This window comes from Canis aureus, chromosome 3 (genome assembly GCF_053574225.1).
Source record: "Canis aureus isolate CA01 chromosome 3, VMU_Caureus_v.1.0, whole genome shotgun sequence".
In the NCBI taxonomy this organism is placed as follows: Eukaryota; Metazoa; Chordata; class Mammalia; order Carnivora; family Canidae; genus Canis; species Canis aureus.
Window position 1 is genome coordinate 13,011,032 of NC_135613.1, and position 19,310 is coordinate 13,030,341.

At 42.0% G+C, this 19,310-nt stretch overlaps 1 protein-coding gene across 4 annotated transcripts in view; it reads right to left on the reverse strand.

Moving 5' to 3' along the window:
* The window catches only part of RFWD3 (ring finger and WD repeat domain 3), a 40,811-nt gene extending 23,464 nt beyond the window's left edge, over positions 1-17,347 (reverse strand). Inside the window, exons 1-5 of one of the 4 annotated variants that reach the window (XR_013375400.1) lie at positions 17,192-17,300; positions 15,816-15,962; positions 13,261-13,783; positions 6,291-6,493; positions 905-975 (exon numbers count right to left, since the gene is read on the reverse strand). Coding sequence is in view for 3 of the 4 variants with exons in the window: in XM_077890474.1 (XP_077746600.1) it covers positions 905-975; positions 6,291-6,493; positions 13,261-13,783; positions 17,192-17,300 (906 nt within the window). In the remaining variant the exon portion in view is untranslated. Of the gene's footprint in view, positions 1-904; positions 976-6,290; positions 6,494-13,260; positions 13,784-15,815; positions 15,963-16,738; positions 16,979-17,191 lie in introns of those variants that run through there. The other 3 variants (XM_077890467.1, XM_077890474.1, XM_077890478.1) reach the window with 3 other exon arrangements.
* Positions 17,348-19,310: the final 1,963 nt, after the last annotated feature.

Genomic DNA, 19,310 nt, shown 5'->3' on the forward strand with positions numbered 1-19,310 from the left:
TCAACTTGGGCAGCCCGGGTGGCTCAGCGGTTTGGCGCCACCTTCAGTCCAGGGCGTGATCCTGGTAGACCCAGGATCGAGTCCCACATCAGGCTCCCTGCATGGAGCCTGCTTCTCCCTCTGCCTGTGTCTCTGCCTCTCTCTGCGTCTCTCATGAGTAAATAAATAAAATCTTAAAAAAAAAAAAAAAGACAGATTCAACTTTATGTACTGATAACAAGGTATAATATGATTCCTTTTGTGTAAATTTGTACATTTATGTACACAAATTTACATGCACACAAAATTTTTCTGGAAGAAAAAAACAAAAGAGAGGCCTTACAGAAATACATCAAAAGTGGGTCAATGTTTTGAGAGTGGCCGAGTCCACAGGTGATGTAAATAAACTCTCATATTAAGGATTATTATGTGTTATCTTTGTAAATAAAAGCTGTGTAACACATAGCAATTGTATTTTGCCAGGTATTTCAGAAACTGCATTCATATCCACTATCTTAATCAAAACCTAACTGCTAGGTAGGCAGGACCAGTTATCCTCAATCTATCCCTGCCTTTCTAAACCCATGAGGAGTGGCCACATAAATGAGTAAACTGGATTGGACTTCCCCTGACCTCCTGCCTACATAAGTCTGTAAGCTTCCATTTCAGCCTGCAGCCTCTTCTTTATTTTTTTTTTAAAGATTTTATTTATTTATTCATGAGAGACAAACACAGAGAGAGGCAGAGACACAGGCAGAGGGAGAAGCAGGCTCCACGCAGGGAGCCCAACATGGGACTCGATCCTGGAACCAGGATCATGCCCCCAGCCAAAGGCAGCGCTAAACCGCTAATCCACTGGGGCTGCCAGCAGCCTCTTCTTTAAATGCAAATCCAAACATTTCATTTAAAAGGATGCTCATATTACCTGTTTGGGGAAGGTCTCTCCTCCACTGATACAGGTAACTTCTTGCTGTGCTGAGGAACCTTCTACTTGCTCTGCCAAGTCATTTCCAGAAATGATAAGATAGGCAATGCACACAAAAAAAAGACAGAAGTCAGGTATGAGAGGCTAGCAGGAGGGCCTAGGTAACCCCAGTTTTCCATTTCTAATTGGTAATATTGCTGTAAATTTCCCCTAGTAATAGTGGATTTATTTTTTAACATATTTTGGATTTTTTCATCAAATATACATAAAAGTAGACAGAACAGTACAAGTACACAAGTACTCATCACCTAATTTCAACAAAATCACTATTCCACCAATCTTCTCCTAAGCCCCCGCCCCGTTATTTTCCTTTGGAATGCTTAATAACAAACTCTAAAATGTCGTTTCACTTATAAAAATTTTTGTAATACTAACTGATAAGGATTTCTTTTTTACATGAACACTATCGTTATCATACCAAACGAGTGACAATAACAATAATCCCTTAATACTGTCTGATGTCCACCCAGTTCATATTCAAAATTTCCCAGTTGTCTTCCTTTTTTTTTTTTTTTTATTTATTTATGATAGTCACACAGAGAGAAAGAGAGAGAGGCAGAGACACAGGCAGAGGGAGAAGCAGGCTCCATGCACCGGGAGCCCGATGTGGGATTCGATCCCGGGTCTCCAGGATCGCGCCCTGGGCCAAAGGCAGGCGCCAAACCGCTGCGCCACCCAGGGATCCCCCCCAGTTGTCTTCAAGTTGCTCTGTACAGGGCATTGTCAGAATCTAAGCAAGACGAACTTGACGAACTTCATTGTTGCACCCGTTTCCATTTTCACCCCTTCCTTGTCACTGATTTGTTGGAGGGTGTCTGGTCACTAGTCTTATGAAATGCCCTGTATCTCAGACTGGACTGACTGCTCCTTGAAGTATTGCTCACTCATTTGTTCTATCACCTCTATTTCCTATAGACTGGCAGTTAAATCTGGGGGCTTCAGTGGATTCAATTGTTTTTTGGCAAGAAGAAGGACAGCAAGAATACTTCTTTGGCTGTATGCTCCTGCCTGCAGCATGTCAGGAGGCTCATACTGGGTTCTGGTGGTGTCAGTTTCACCTCTGGACTATCAGGTTCCTTATCAACCTTTTAAAACCTCCACTAAAGGTCAAGGAGGTGATTTTTAATTTTTAGTCATTTTGCTTTTGAAGGTTCAAAGGATCCCATCACAGGCCAGTGGGAGCCCCTTTAAACTGTTAAAACAAACAAAAAAACCAACAAAACCTACAAAAACGTGTATCCTCAGTATTCAGTTCAGTGAATTCTCACAAACTGAACTATAAACCAGAACATCACCAAAACCCCCAAGAGTGCCTTTTATACCTTATGTCCTCCTTACTTTTGGGGAGTACAGCGGAGATGATTTGCACCCACCAAAGGTGACTACCTTACTAAATTATAGCACCATCTATTGACTTTTGCCTGTTTTTGCAAATAAACAGCATTTTAGAGCTATCCACTTTTTTGTATCTGCTAATTTTACTCTACATTTTCATAATATTCTTTCCTACTAACATGGAGTTGTGGTTCACTTATTTTCACTGCTGTATCGTGTTTTATTGTGTACCTATATAACATTTATCCATTCTATTGCTGATCGGTACTTGGGTAGTTTTGAGGTTTTTTGCCATTACAAATAATGTTGTTACATTCTTGTACATTTCTATTGAATACGTATATTCCTTTCTTTGGTTACATGCCTAGTAGTAGAATTGCTGAGCTGTAGGCTTTATATGTACAGATGAGTCTGTAAGGATACCATCTGGATGTCTGTACCAATTTACAGTGTATGAGAGGTCTGATTGCTTTATATTCGCCCTAATACTTGATATTGTCAGTCTTGAATTCTAGCTCTACTAGTGGATGCATATTATTACCACACTGTGGTTTTAATTTGTATTTCCTTGATGACTGATGAAGTCTTCTTGTTATGTATTTAGTGGCCATTTGACTACTCTCCTTTGGAAGTACCTTTTCAAATCTTGTGCCAATTTTTCTGTTAAGGCTGTAGAAGTTATTTACATATTGTAGATATAAGCCTTTTTTCAGATATATGTATTATGTTTCCTTCAGTCAATGGATTCCCATTTCACTCTTCTAATGATGTCTGTTGATGAATAAGTTCTAAATTAAAATTCACCTCATTTGTCCTTGATTTGCTTGAGAAATCTGGTCATTTGTCCTGTAAAATCTCTACATCCTGGATATGACCGATTGCTTCCTCATATATTAACTTTTATTTACTGTAAATTTACAGAGTTGTATAGCCATCACCACAATCCAACTTGAAACATTTCTACCATTCCCTAAAGATTTCTCGTGTCAATTTAGAATCATTTCCCATCTGCACCAACAGCCATAGGCAACCACTAATTTACTTTTTCTCTATAGACTTGCCCTTACTAGACATTTTATGTAAGTGGTATCATAAAGTATATACACTGGCTCGCTGTCATAAACGAAAAAAGAATTTTTTAATGCAATTTTCTTGTATTGCCTCTAAATTTCTTTCTTTTAAAGATTTTATTTATTCATGAGAGAGAGAGAGAGAGAGAGAGAGAGAGAGAGAGGGGCAGACACAGGAAATGAAGAAGCAGGCTCCATGCAGGGAACCTGACGTGGGACTCGATTCCAGATCTCTAGGATCAGGCCTTGGGCTGAAGGCGGTGCTAAACCACCGAGCCACCTGGCTGCCCTAAATTTCAAAGTACTCCTTACTTCTGGGTTTTATCACATATATATTCTAATACCAGGATGGCTTCTTTTTTTACACTAGGTCTCTAATCCACTTATATCTTATTTTTTAGTATGAGAGATGAATGCAGTTTTGTTTTCCTGTTAACAATCTAGTTTTTAAAATAGTTCTAATTGAAGTCTATCTTTTCCCCTCTGATTTGAGATATTCCCTTTACACTAGATTTTCATACATATTTACATCTTTTTCTAGATGTTCCATTTGTAGAATGTCCCACACTTTAGGTTTGAATGGTTGTGTCTTTGAGGTATTATTTACCTGTTCCTCTACATCATATAAACTATGCAGCCTGGTTATTATATCTAGAATCTTAAGTAGATTCATGGTTTTTTTTGGGCAGCAACAGTACTTTTTTTTTTTAATTTATTTATGATAGTCACACACACACAGAGAGAGAGAGAGAGAGAGAGAGAGGCAGAGACATAGGCAGAGGGAGAAGCAGGCTCCATGAACTGGGAGCCCGACATGGGATTCGATCCCGGGACTCCAGGATTGCACTCTGGGCCAAAGGCAGGCGCTAAACTGCTGCGCCACCCAGGGATCCCAGCAACAGTACTTCTAAGTGCTATGGATATTTCTTTCTTTTTCTTCTCTTTTTAAATTTGATTTTTAAATAATCTCTGCACCCAACATGGGGGTCAAACTTACAACCCCGAGATCAGGAGTTGCATGCTCCACTGACTGAGCCAGTTAGGCACCCTTTGGATATTTCTGATTGCATATAAGGTCTGGTGATATCAGCTCGGCCCCTCAATTAAAGGGAATCCCATCAACCTTTCTTTCTTTTTCTTTCTTTTCTTTCTTTCTCTCTCTCTCTCTTTCTTTCTTTTTTAAAAATTTTTATTTATTTATGATAGTCACAGAGAGAGAGAGAGAGAGAGAGAGAGAGAGAGGCAGAGACATAGGCAGAGGGAGAAGCAGGATCCATGCACCGGGAGCCTGACGTGGGATTCGATCCCGGGTCTCCAGGATCGCGCCCTGGGCCAAAGGCAGGCGCTAAACCGCTGCGCCACCCAGGGATCCCCCATCAACCTTTCAACCTAATGGTTTTAGGATCTACTTTGCCTACATACATAATTTCATTACATGCATGAAATTATGACTTTTTTCTATCAATCTTGCTCCAATATTAATCAGCTGGGAGTTTTCATTTAAAAAAACTTCCGTGGGAGTAGGTGGGAGGAATGAATAGGCAGAGCAAAGAGAATTTTTAGGGCAGTGAAAATACCCTATATAATGATGGATAGTTCATTATACATTTATTCAAATCCATAATATATATAACCCAAAGGTGAACCCTAAGGTAAACTACAGACTTTGAGTGAATATTCTGTGTAATAAATGCACCATTCTGGTGAGTGATGCTGATAACGAAGAGGCAATACATGTGTGGAGACAGGGGTATATGGGAAATCTCTGGACCTTCCTCTCAGTCTTGTTGTGAACCTCAAACTACTCTCAAAAAATAAAGTCTTAACAAAACAAACCCCCTCCTTCATCAACTATTTGGTTTTCCTGAATACAATTCACACAGAAAAAACAGAATAAATGTTTAATTTACCAGTTTTCAGAGTAATGATTAAGGCTCTAATAGGATGTTGATAAATGAGATTTTTAAAAAGTACATGATTATGAATTTATAGATTTTCCACAGATTTGATGTATCATTTCAACGTAAATTTCAATCCATAATTGAAGAGTACATTCATTATTTGTTTTGAAGTTTAAATTGTCCCATTTTAGGCCACTAGGAGCCCTTTCAAGGTTGCTCTTATACCTATAGACATGATGACGCTCTGAGAGATGGCTTCCTTGCTTTCTAACACAATCAAGTGCTGTAGGCTTGCCTTGTTTGTCTCCTATCCTAAGCTTGGAAAGCCATTTCTCCAAGAAGTCCTGGTTCCTTTCAATGGGAAAAGATCACAATCTAGGGTATCAGAGGGTAAGCAGGGCATATGCTCTAGGGGTCTCTGCCCACTACTGCTAAATAAAGTTCTACTTGCAAAATATATATTATACTAGGACATCACAAATAGCAGACTAGACAGGGTACTGAATTTACAAAACTTTTCTTTTAAATAAAGAAGCTACTTCCTTATTGGATGTCAAAGAAAATGCAAGAGGATAGAAAATGCCATTACAAAGTGACCAGTGCACTAGGTCACAAATCACACTAAATTTCAAGTTAGGGCAAATCCTGTACATACATATTATGGCCAAGGAGGGTACATAAAGCAGAATCTAGGACATGTAGGAGGAAACGGTAAAGTATCAAAACACAAGCCTAGTGTTTCCAGCTTTCTGGAGGCTAAGCTTCCTGGATGTTAGCCTTGTGAATAAAACACCCACCTTCCTTTTTTTTTAAGATTTTATTTATTTATTCATGAGAGACACACAGAGAGAGAGAGAGAGAGAGAGAGAGAGAGAGAGGCAGAGACACAGGCAGAAGGAGAAGCAGGTTCCATGCAGGGAACCAGACATGGGACTCGATCCTGGATCCCCAGGATCAGGCCATGCATGGGCTGATGGCGGTGCTAAACCGCTGAGCCACCCAGGCTGCTCAAACACTCACCTTCTAAAACAGCATCTCTAGTCTCCTCTGCCTGGGCAACAACTTCTTCAAACTCTGTGGAGCTATCGCTGTCAGAATTGGAACTACTTGAGACCTGCAAGTCTTCAGAAACAGGATTTCTGGTCTCTGAATCACGGGAGGTGGTTGGCAAATGAGGCTGGGTCCGGCTCACTTGAAAGTAGGCATCCAATGGTGCTCTGGACCTATATATAAGCAGAGTAAAAACAGAATTACAGCACAATGGACCATAATCACAAGAAAAATCCACAGCAATCTGAAGGTAAATCCTAGTTATTTCAACCCAACTCCAGACTGTTGAATGTTGCCTTTGAAAACTGATGCAGAAATAGCACTTTTAGGCAGATGTTGGCTGGCCTAGACATTCTCTTATCCACTCAATTATGACATTAGCCACACTGGAGGTTGACTCTTGCTAAAAGCAAATTCTACTTTACTGGCTTCTGGCTATGTGTCGATATCTTTTAAAGAACGTAATGCAGCAATCTGTCTACTGGTATTATTATGTGGTTGAAAGAGAGAGGACGAGAAGAAAAAGAGCTCTGTTGATCAAATATAAAATACAGCCTCACAGGATTCTGCTGCTGTAACAATGCAAGACCAAGGTCTTCTGGGACAAAAATGAAGTCTGGCTTCAATCATCATTGCTTTACCTCTTATTTTATTTTTTATTTTTAAAGATTATTTATTTATTTATTCATAAAGACACAGAGAGAGAGAGAGAGAGAGAGGCAGAGACACAGGCAGAGGGAGAAGCAGGCACCATGCAGAGAGCCTGACGTGGGACTCGATCCAGGGTCTCCAGGATCATGCCCTAGGCTGCAGGCGGCGCTAAACCGCTGCGCCACTGGGGCTGCCCTTTACCTCTTATTTTAAAACACTATTTTTCTTTTTATGTTTAAATAACGTCAAATTAAGGTTAAAAACAGCATGAAATCAAAAACTACCTCAAGATGAGAAGAGCTGGGAACAGTTTTAACACTTCAGTCTCTTCTGGCTGGCTGAGTTTTAACCACACCCACTACCTTTCCACAGTTTCTCTCACATCCAAGCTAATCAACCACACCCTACTTCTGGTACAGAATGACATACAATATTAACAACCAAAAAGGTGGGACAGCTTGGGTGGCTCAGTGGTTTAGCGCCACCTTCAGCCCAGGGTGTGATCCTGGAGACCCGGGATCGAGTCCCACGTCGGGCCCCCTGCATGGAGCCTGTTTCTCCCTCTGCCTGTGTCTCTGCCTCTCTCTCTGTCTCTCATGAATAAATAAATAAAATCTTAAAAAAACAAAACAAAACAAAACAAAACAAAACCAAAAAGGTGTTGTATACTTTAGAACATACTTCCTAATTAAGAATTACAAAATAGAGCAGCCCGGGTGGCTCAGCAGTTTAGCACTGCCTTCAGCCCAGGGCGTGATCCTGGAGTCCTGGGATCAAGTCCCACGTCGGGTTCCCTGCATGGATCCTGCTTCTCCCTCTGCCTGTGTCTCTGCCTCTCTCTGTGTGTATCTCATGAAAAAATAAATAAAATATTAAAAAAAAAAAAAAGAATTACAAAATATTGGGATCCCTGGGTGGCTCAGTGGTTTAGTGCCTGCCTTATTTTTCCATTATTGCCTTCTTTTGTATTACTTTCAAGTGCACCATTTTAATTTTCACTTTTTACTACATATCTTTATAGTTCCATTCCCTCCTCACTTTTGCTGAATTTATGTCCATCAACACAGGTTCATAGTTTTTTTTTTTTTTAAAGATTTTATTTATTTATTTTGAGAGAAAGCAAGCATGAGCAGGGTGGAGGGGCAGAGGGAGAAGCAGACTCCCTATTGAACAGGGAGCCCCATGAGGGACTGGATCCAGGACCCTGGGATCATGACCTGAGCTGAAGGCAGACACTTAACCAACTGAGCCATTCAGGCACCCCTAAAACCTTTTTATTTTAAAATAAAACACAGATAGGGGCACCTAGCAGGCAGAACCATCCAGGTACCCTACAGTTATTTTTTTATGCTGCTTTTTCTAAATTAGAAAGAAAAAAAATTACAAATTAAAAACCCATGTGTATTTTCTATTATATTTATTTACGTAGTTATCTTTGTTAGTGCTCTTTATTTCTTCATGTGGATTCAATTTATGTCTGGTGTTCTTTTTTTGGGGGGGGGTTGTTCTTTAAGGACTCTAGTAATTCTTGTAGGTTAGGTTTCCTCTAAAGAAATTCTGGGTTGTGTTTTTTTTTTTTTTTTTTTAATCCTAGAATGCCTCATTGTTCCTTCATATTTGAGGGATAGTTCTGCATGACACAGAATTCTTACCTTTTTTTTTTTTTTTTTTTTATTACTCTGAACAGGTTGGGGGCACCTGGGTGATTAAGTGTCTGACTCTTGATTTTGGCTCAGGTCATGCTCTCAGGGTCATGAGTTAGAGCCCTGCATCTGGCTCCATGCTGGGTGTGGAGCCTGCTTAAGATTACCTCTCTCCCTCTGCCCTTCCCCATCCCCAAACACAAGTGCTCTCTTTCAGCAAACAAACCAAACAAACCTCTGAACAGGCCACTCAAATGCATTCTGACCTGTGTGTGTATGTTGGGGCAAACCTTCAGGAACTAGCCAGACAAGCAACAATTCTTCTTGATTGTGCAGAGCCCCAAGATCAGCCAGGATTGAGAAGTTAGTGCCTTCTTAGGTCTTTCCTGGGCATGAGCACAGCTGTACACGGCCCTAGACATGTATGCAGCCTTCTAGATTTCCAAGAATATGTCAGAGCTTTTCAATACTCCATGAAGATCTCATTTCTCAGCTTTTCCTTTTAAATGTTTTAGTTTAGATTCCCCCCGTGGTTTTGCACAACCTCAGGCAGCCTGAGGAAAAGGCTTTCAGCTTTTTAGACTGGGAAGAGTGCTAAGTCAGAAAGAACTCTGTAAGTGGGATCTTCCAGGAAACCAAAGAAAGAGAATTCTCTGGGAACGAAGCTTTGAAGGAGCTCGAATCCCAATCTACTCCCTCTAAGTGGCTGTCAGGCACTTGGTTTTCACAGTTACCATCGAGGTGGAGAACGATATGGGAACAGGGAATGCCTGAAGCTTACTGTTCTGATGTTCAGCTGTTTTTTTTTAACATTTATTCCCTGAATTACTTTAAGCATTTACTTAATTTCCAGAGTCTTATAAACTTTGCTCTTTTTTTTTGGAGGTCTTTATTTTTTTGCTGATGTCAGGTTTTCTTTTTTTAAAAAATGCTAACAAGTAAGTTTACCAGCTAATTTCGGCAACTGTGTGCTAATAGCAGCTATGACTACCATGACAACAAGCACATAAGAACAGTATCTCCTAAGGTCATTTTAATCAAATGAAATCCAGACTAAAGTTAAGCCATTCATTAGGCTACTGAGATGCATAATGAGCATGCTGCATAGAAACTGGTTAATAATTAAGTGGTTAAAAGAACCCCACTAATTAACATTAATATAGCAAAAGCCATTTCCAAGGTCAGGTGGGGACAAAGGAAAGAGGAACTATCATCATTAGGAGACAGACCTAGGTTTTCTCTCTGGGAGTGCAACCTTCACAACAAGAGATCCTCCTCTTTGCCTGCACTCATCATCTCTGAATTAAATAATAGTATAATGAGTTCTTGCCCCTTGCTTACCCTCAGTAGTCCTACATTCCATAAGCTCCATGAGAACAGGTACCCTTATCTGTCCTGTTCACAATATATCTCCAGGCAAAGTTCAGTCTCTCACATAGTGGAATATTAGAAATTTTTGATGAATGAGTGACGCTGACAGCCAGAATCAAGCAGCCTCAAACAAAGAAACAGGAAAGGTGTTTGTGATCTTGGCTGAGAAGCTGTTTGGAAAAATATCTCATTACTCAGCTTCCCCCAACTTTGGCTTCTCAGTGGAGTCTGAGGCAAAAGCTGCTCCCCCTGGCTCAGGCTCTCAACACCTGACCCAGAAAGGGTCTGTCAGGTGATTAAGTGCCAAACACCATAATGAAGAATTCACGTTAAGAAATTCAGTAGGTTGGATCCCTGGGTGGCGCAGCGGTTTGGCGCCTGCCTTTGGCCCGGGGCGTGATCCTGGAGACCCGGGATCGAATCCCACATCGGGCTCCCGGTGCATGGAGCCTGCTTCTCCCTCTGCCTGTGTCTCTGCCTCTCTGTCTCTCTCTGTGTGACTATCATGAATAAATAAATAAAATCTTAAAAAAAAAAAAAAAAAAAAAAAGAAATTCAGTAGGTGGAACGACTGGGTGGCTGGGCGGTTTAGCGCCGCCTTTGGCCCAGGGCATGATCCTGGAGTCCTGGGATCGAGTCCCGTGTCGGGCTCCCTGCATGGAGCCTGCTTCTCCCTCTGCCTGTGTCTCTGCCTCTCTCTCTCTCTCTCTCTCTCTGTGTGTGTGTGTGTCTCTCATGAATAAATAAATAAAATCTTAAAAAAAAAAAAAAAGCAATCAGTACTAGGAAAAGCTCCTGTTTTTTGTGAATTTAGTGTGGAATTTGCTTACAACACAGTATTTAGGGGAAAAAAAGTTTTAAGGCCACATTTATCTGGCTCCAGAATCCATGTTTTCTTCATTGAACCACACAATCTCTAGCCCTTTAGGCTTATTCCTTTGGTAGAGACAAATACAACTGTCAGTCAAATAGCTCAACTGATATCCTTTAACAACTAAATTCTGTAATTTAGATTTAGAATCTAGACCAGTCCCTGAGCACAGATTCTTTTTTTTTTTTTTTTTTAATTTTTATTTATTTATGATAGTCACACACACAGAGAGAGAGAGAGAGAGGCAGAGACACAGGCAGAGGGAGAAGCAGGCTCCATGCACCGGGAACCCGACGTGGGATTCGATCCCGGGTCTCCAGGATCGCGCCCTGGGCCAAAGGCAGGTGCCAAACCGCTGCGCTACCCAGGGATCCCCCTGAGCACAGATTCTATATGCATCAAGCAATTTTCTGATTAGAGTCTAGCTTCTAGACTAGACTCTAATCAGAAATTTCTTTTAGGAGAATCATGCTGCCCATGCCAGAAAGAGACTTTGATCCCTGTGGCACTTCTAGTTCTCTCTGTAAACTGGCAACTGTTTTTTAAGTGTTAAACCCCTATGAGTGGGTTCCCAAGTCTCCCGCAGAAGTAATCAACTCCGCCCCGACTCCCCTCTCCCCATGGATGAGTATATGAACAACCAAGGCTGAGGAATATGGTGAGGTCTCTTGGCAGTCAGCCAGTTCCTGGGGCCATCACTCTCAACCCTCAGCCCACACACTTTGAAAGGGTTCCCAAACTCTGCTACAGGGTACCTTGACCTAGGACACAAACATGAAATCTTATTCTGCCTTCATAATCAGAGGGAATGATGCCTTAAAATAACAGTTACATGCCCTTGAAACTCTTATCAACACATGACTAAGCACATCATCCCTGAGAGGTCACATCCAGAACTGACCAGGCTAGAGACTAGATCCAGAGGGAAAGCAGCACCATCTCCCTCCTCCATTCAGCAATCAGCAGAATCCATGGAAAAGGATGCTGAATCGAGGATCAGAAGGCACAATCCCAATTCCAGAGCTACCCTAGTCAGAACACAAATTATTCTATTGGCTTTCTTATTTCCAAGACATAGTCAATAGATGGCCTAGTTACTGCTTTTTAGTATTGTCTCATTATTTTCATAATGTTAAGAAAACAAATGGATGTGACTGAAGTGTCCTCTATCTGCCTGCACAGAAAATGAGTCAGATCCAGGTTCCCTTATCAACTCGACCTTGACCCTGAACAAAAGGCTTTCTCAGGGTCCAATTTCCTTTGCATATAAAATGAACATGGTGTTAAATCTCTTAAAACGTTATGAAAACATTTAGGAGGCCAAATGTGAAATAAAGTATTTTAGGGGGATCCCTGGGTGGCGCAGCGGTTTAGCGCCTGCCTTTGGCCCAGGGCGCGATCCTGGAGACCCGGGATCGAATCCCACATCAGGCTCCCGGTGCATGGAGCCTGCTTCTCCCTCTGCCTGTGTCTCTGCCTCTCTCTCTCTCTCTGTGTGACTATCATAAATAAATGAAAAAAAAAAAAAAAAAAATGGAAAAAAAAAAAAAAAGAAATAAAGTATTTTAAATAAAGCAGGATGAAGTTAAAAAACAGGCAAGGCATAGCTGGTGGTTATAAAAATAACCATGTCAAGACTTGATATAGCTAAGCTCTTTCAGAGAAAAGTTCAAATGAAAAACTATGAAAGAAAATTATTTTCAACTCTGCAACACCTTCTGAGATGAGGAGGGCTGGAATGTTTCCCCACTTAGTCAGATAAGCCCTAAATTAATTCACATTTTACTTTTCACAAGGCTTCTCTAAGTCCAGCCTGCCGGTTTTCCAAAGTCTACTGCACCAAAGTCTACTGCATCGTTACAAGGAATGCCAATGAACAATGGAACCTGGGTAACTGGAGTGTGGACTTTTAAGTCAAAATATACTTTTTTCATATGCAAATGATCTGAAGAAGTGCCAGCCCCTATAGAAACCGTTGCTGATAAACTACCACCTAGTTTTCAAAGCACATCAGGGTAAATTATCCCTCAATGACTTTGTGAGTAAATAAGGCAAGCACCTTTTATTTTCACCTGACTTGTGAGGAATTGGGAGTTCAGAAAGGCCATATAACTTGCCAAAAGTCATAGTGCCACACCTTGGCAGCACTGGGCTCATAGTCCCAATCTGGCACGAATCCCAAGATTTTTTTTTAAAGATTTATTTATTTACTTATGATAAGACACCCGGGGGGGGGGGGGGGTGTGCAGAGACACAGGAGGAAGGAGAAGCAGGCTCCATGCTGGGAGCCCGACACGGGACTCAATCCCGAGACTCCAGGATCGCGCCCCGGGCCAAAGGCAGGCGCCAAACCGCTGAGCCACCCAGGGATCCCGAATCCCAAGATTTTTAACATTATTTTTACCTGGTACTGTCTGTCCTCTGTGACCCTGTAGTTCTTGACCTGCGTGAAGATCCTCTCATCCTTCTGGATCTCACTGGTCCCACGTTGTGGTCTGATGGAGGTCTCAGGAATTCCAGCATGCCATGAAGTCTCTGCAGCCCACTGATGAAGCTGTTCATCGAATCCAATGAAGACACTTGGACAGGGGGGTTAACACGAGATCGCTGACTATGCTCCTCCGAAGCTCCTGGATTAATGCTCTCCACACGATCTTCTCCCAACAGCTCCCCTTCCTCTGTCAGGCCAACAGACACGTGTGGAGCAGGCTGGGGCAGGGGTGGTCCCTCTTGGCTGCTGACCACTTCTGCAGGTAGAGCCTGGAGCACGGGTGGTCCCTCTTGGCTGATGACCACTTCTGCAGGTAGAGCCTGGAGCACGGGTGGTCCCTCTAGGCTGATGACCACTTCAGCAGGAACAGGCTGTTCTGCAACATGATGGTCTAACTGCCCATGAAGGTTATATTCCATTGCTTCGTGAGCCATCACTGGGGAAGTAACATTCATAAAAAGTATCAGTAAAATAGATAAAACATGCTATATGTCCATGATATAATTATATCTAAGTCTTCTAGAACTTCTGCTTAAGATCATTCTTGGGACGTCTGGATGGCTCAGTGGTTGAGCATCTGCCTTCGACTCAGGGCGTGATCCAAGATCCTGGGATCAAGTCCCGCATCAGGCTCCCTGCGAGGAGCCTGCTTCTCCCTCTGCCTGTGTCTCTGCCTCTCTCTCTCTCTCTGTCTCTCTCACGAATAAATAAAATCTTTAAAAAAATCATTCTTGACAAAACTGAGAATCTTAAAATAAATAACTAAAACCTTCTCTTTAAGTCAGAAGTGTTTGGTAATCAGTAACTTTTTTCTCCATAACAAGTACTTATAACTAGTTAACCAGTTTGCCCTTTGAAAACAAAAAGGCATGTGATCATAGCACTATCTTCTAAAACAGAAAGATCTATGAAATAATAAGACTGAACTTTTGTGTTTGAAAGGAATTTCCCAGACCTCTAGCAGCTCTTTATTGTGACCCAATCACAGATATTCACTAAAACAAATGCATATAATACTGTATTTTATTTTTTAAGATTTATTTATTTATTTATTATTTATGATAGACAGAGAGAGAGAGGGAGAGAGAGAGAGAGGCAGAGACACAGGAACACAGGAGGAGGGAAAAGCAGGCTCCATGCCGGGAGCCCGACGTGGGACTCGATCCTGGGACTCCAGGATCGCGCCCTGGGCCAAAGGCAGGCACCAAACCGCTAAGCCACCCAGGGATCCCCCTGTATTTGATTTTAGTAGGCAATATTTAACTTCACAGCACCAAGTTACAAAGGATAAATAGAGAAAGGACACTTTTACAGTTGCAAAATTAACTCAATACTAACTCAAAATTGAAATTTACCTAATTTGTCCAAAAAGGCTGACCAAACTTTATTTGCTCTGTCCTTTTTTGTCTCCCATCTCTAATGTTATTTGTTAGCCCATTTAATAAATACTTATCAAAATAAATAAATAAATAAATACATACATACATACATACATACTTATCAAGGGCCTGGCATGTCCCCTTCATTATTTGTTTCTTGTCTCTAATTCCATTATGTTAATCCATTCAAGAAATATTTATTAAATACCTGTTAAGTAGTCAGATACTCTACAGAGGTGATGACAGGATAAAGCTGTGTAACAGATTTTACATTCTAGCATATGGGAGAATGAATAAATGAATGGATGAATTAATAAATAAATGTGGGGACGCCTGGGTGGCTCAGCGGTTTAGCGTCTGCCTTCGGCCTAGGGCATGATCCTGGGGTCCTGGGATGGAGTCCCACATCAGGCTCCCTGCATGGAGCCTGCTTCTCCCTCTGCCTAAATCTCTGCCTCTCTCTGTATCTTTCATAAACAAACAAACCTTTTAAATAAATAAATAAATAAATAAATAAATAAAATACCCTGCTATTTGCCTTGGGGAGTAGGAGTCAAGGAGTACCATTTTAATAGTAAAAGCCCAATGGTTGTTATATATGGTTTAGCCACTCAAACAGAGCTCCCAATCAGCTTTGTAGGGGAGGGAGGGGCTCCCCCCTTTAAAACAAATAGGCAAGGATCAATTGACATTTGAGCAAAGCCTCCAATATGAGAGAAAGAGACCAAAGCAGACAAACAGAAGAAACTTGGAAGGGAAAACAATGCAAGAAAAACTGTAAAAAACAAAAAACAACAAAAACCAAAAACACAAACCCAAACACAGAACAAAAACTCCCCCAAACTTATGAAGAAAAGAATGCCAGGGGGAAAAAGGACAAATTAGAAAACAAGAAAGAGCTCTTGGAAATGAAACATGACAGTCAAAATAAAATATTTACCAGAAAGATTTGAAGATAAAGGAACTCTTCCACAAAGCAGAGTAAGAGACAGTTGAAAAAGGCAGTAATAAAATTAAAATGTGGGACATTTGATGAACTGAACTCCCAGAAAGTGAACTCAGAAAGTAGAGAAGAAAGTAAAACAAAACCTTTGGTCAAGGGATCCCTGGGTGGCGCAGCCTGCCTTTGGCCCAGGGCGCGATCCTGGAGACCCGGGATCGAATCCCACGTCGGGCTCCCGGTGCATGGAGCCTGCTTCTCCCTCTGCCTGTGTCTCTGCCTCTCTCTCTCTCTAACTATCATAAATAAATTAAAAATAATAATAATAATAAAAAAACCTTTGGTCAAGATGGAACCATAAGCTCTCTTCCCATTAAGAATTCCAACACAGGAAAAAAAAAAAATTCCAACACAGTAAATTTTCTCCAAAATTACATCAAACAGAAAAAAGCAGGTTATATAAAGGAATCTGCTACAATCCCATTCTTAGGACACTTAGAAACATGCAAAACCATGCTATTAACTGGACTTAAAAATATACAAGAGTAGTACAAAACAAGCATGAAAAATAAATTCTGGAGGAGAGTTCAGAGATACACATGGGGCTTCAACTACATATACTTTTTTTTTTTTTTTTAAAGGATGCAATTATATAATTACAGCAAAAGGTCAAGGCCAAGATTTGTTAGATCTAGATGTTGAGTGCACAGGTCTTTTTCTTTTTTTTTTTTTTATTATTCTCTACACTTTTCACATGGTTAAATATTAGACAGGAAATTTCTTCCCATCATCTGTCAGTTCTGATTAGAACAATAAGGCAGAGAGCCGATCTCGAGCAGCCTCGGCCTTGACCTCCTCGCGCCAAACAAGCGCGGGCAGCGAGAGTGGCCGCTCCAACAGTAACCTCCCACCGCGTCACCGTTCCAAGCTTTGTTACTCAGATCGACGTGCGCAAAAGGCGGGACGACGGCCGCCAATCAACCGGCTAAGGCCCGCCCCCGCCCCCCAACACCTCGGCGAGCCCACTCGGTTCAAATCCCGCCCCCCGCCCGGCGCGTACCACCCGCGGCACCTTGGGCGGGTTTCCTGGCCGCTCTGTTCATCTTGTTGGCTTCTAAAACCGGGATAATAAGAGTATTTACGCCACAGTGTCGCTGGGAGATGAAGCTGGGTGACAAAGAGCGGGTTCCTCGGTGAACCGGAAAGCAGCGCAAGGAATGGGCGCTCAAGCTCAGAGCGCTGGGACTTGAAGAGTGGGAGGCTGGGCTCCCCCGAGCGCGGCCGGCGGCGGCCTCCCCCCCCCTCGGGCGCCTCCCCGAGCAAGCCCGAGAGAGCTCGGGTTCGGGCGCCTCGGGCCCGACGGTTGGGCAACCCGGAGCCGAACCTCCCCAGGCCGCCGGGGTCCGTGCCCGCGCGCGGCTCCGCTCGTGGGGCGTTCTCAGACCCCGCAACCACGAGTCCCGCCCGGGAAGCTACTCTGGAGCCAGAGGCCCAAGGCCCCGACGGAGGCAAGCGCCCATCTTACCTGGGGCTGGGAGGGCGCTGCGGGGCTTGCCAAATCGCCGCAGAGGCGGCCGCTTCTTTGAAACAGCTCGCCGGGACCCGGGCCAACAGCCACTTCCTGAGCATCTCATGCGGCCCGCCTGAGTCGCGGGCGGGGCCTGCTCCTATTGGGCAGCAGTCCTGGACGGCGGCCAATAGCCTCTCTTCTTCTTCTCTTGGTCGCCGCTCCCTGAAAAAGCGGCTCTCTCATTGGCTGGCCCTTCGTAAACTGTCGTGTGACGGGGTCTCGGACGATTGGTAGAACCCTGCGTCAGTCACCTGGTGCCCAGCCCACAAGGAGGAAAGCGGAACCAGGGTTTCACCACTCTTTATTTGAACTTTCTGGCGGGAGAAAGTTGTAAGGATAAGATCTTTCGGGAGCCTGCGGCGTGGGACCATCGCGTTCTTGTATATCCTCTCCAGACGTTGAAGAGCTCATGCAAAACAACTGACCTACACCATGTCTTTAATCCCCAAAACCATTGCAATAAATTGCCTGCTACTATAAACTATCGTCACGTGACCTAACAGCAAACATTTTTGAGGAATCTCACTGAAAGTCGAAATCCCACTTCCAGGAAGACCTAGAAAATCTAAACCTCAGGCAGAGACTGCACATTGCCAACATTTTATTTACTCAGCTGTCAATTTTCGGTGGAATTGATGGCAGAGGAGGGCATAAATAATTGAAAGTCATGGATAATTCAATTATTTTCTCTTCTGAAACTGCCACTAAAGTCGGTATTAGCATTTTTATTTTTTTCTTCCTTTGGTGCCATCTAAGGAACCTGCTACTAAGCCCTGGCGTGTATAATATGAGGAGAAACGAAACTTTCTTTTGTACACAAACATGTATGTTATAGAATGAAAAACGTCTGCACTCATATAAATCCTGCATGTTCAGTGGAGAAAAATTAAAGGGTACAGAGAAGCAAAATAGAAAAATCGTCTCTATCCAGAGAAGTCATCAACTTAAAACAAAGTTTTGTTTAAAATCTTCATCTATCTAAATCTATTTTAGATTGGTTGGGATAGTGTTATAGGTTGGGATAGTGTTTTAATCTTAAAATATATATTGAATTGCTTCCCATGTTAATGAATGCATTAACACATCATCACATACTGAGTGATTCTTTGAAAAAAAAATGAATAAAAATAGGTAAATTATCACAAGGTAAATAAATTGGACAAACAGGAAGGGCTACTTTGTGAGAAGTATACAGGATGTTTCTAAATGATTCTGATATTCATTCACCCAATGGCCATGTTTATTAGCTAGGAGAGAAACAGAATAAAGATACACGCCAGAAATTTATAGTCTTGTCTCCAACTTCCAAGAGTTATATATAGCTAGAGGGAGAAGGTGTTGGCTATGTCCCATTTTAGGGGGTGATATTCCCACTTTTATGGGTGACTATTTAAATACCAACATGTCTAATGGCTCATTTGTAAAAAGACCAAAAAAATGCACTAAGAATTACTTCATAGAAGAGGTGTTTGGATGGATGTCTTTTTCTTTTTCTCCACCAAAAGACATGACTAATGAGTTCTATACTGGATGATAATAATTAAGGCCTGAATGTAATTTCAAATGTAAAATTTGAAAGAATTATCAAAGTTAAACAAAAGATACCAAAAGAGAGTTTTAGTGGAAAACTTTATGCTCAGGCTCTGAGGAAAGTCATTAATTTTCCTCTACCATTATGAGTACCATCATTCATTCACTCATTCAGTCAGCAAATATTTGTTCAACAATTACTATAATCCTGGCTCTGGTCTGTATAATATGGATATGGTATATAAGACAGAGAAAACCTTGACCTAGAGAACTTCTAGGGCACTTGAGTGGCTCAGTTGGTCTGACTCCTGATTTCCGCTCAGGTCATGATCACAGGGTTGTGAGATCAAGCGCTGCTCTCCGTGCTGGGCATGGATCTGCTTAAGGTTCTCTCTCACCGTCTCCCTCTGCTCTCCACTCGTGTTCATGTGCTCGCTCTCTCTCTCAATAAAAGAAAAGAATTAGCATAATAAATGATGTTTGGAGATAAGAGGGTTTTTTTTGTTTTTTTTGTTTTTTTGTTTTTTTTTTTTAAAGAAAAAGG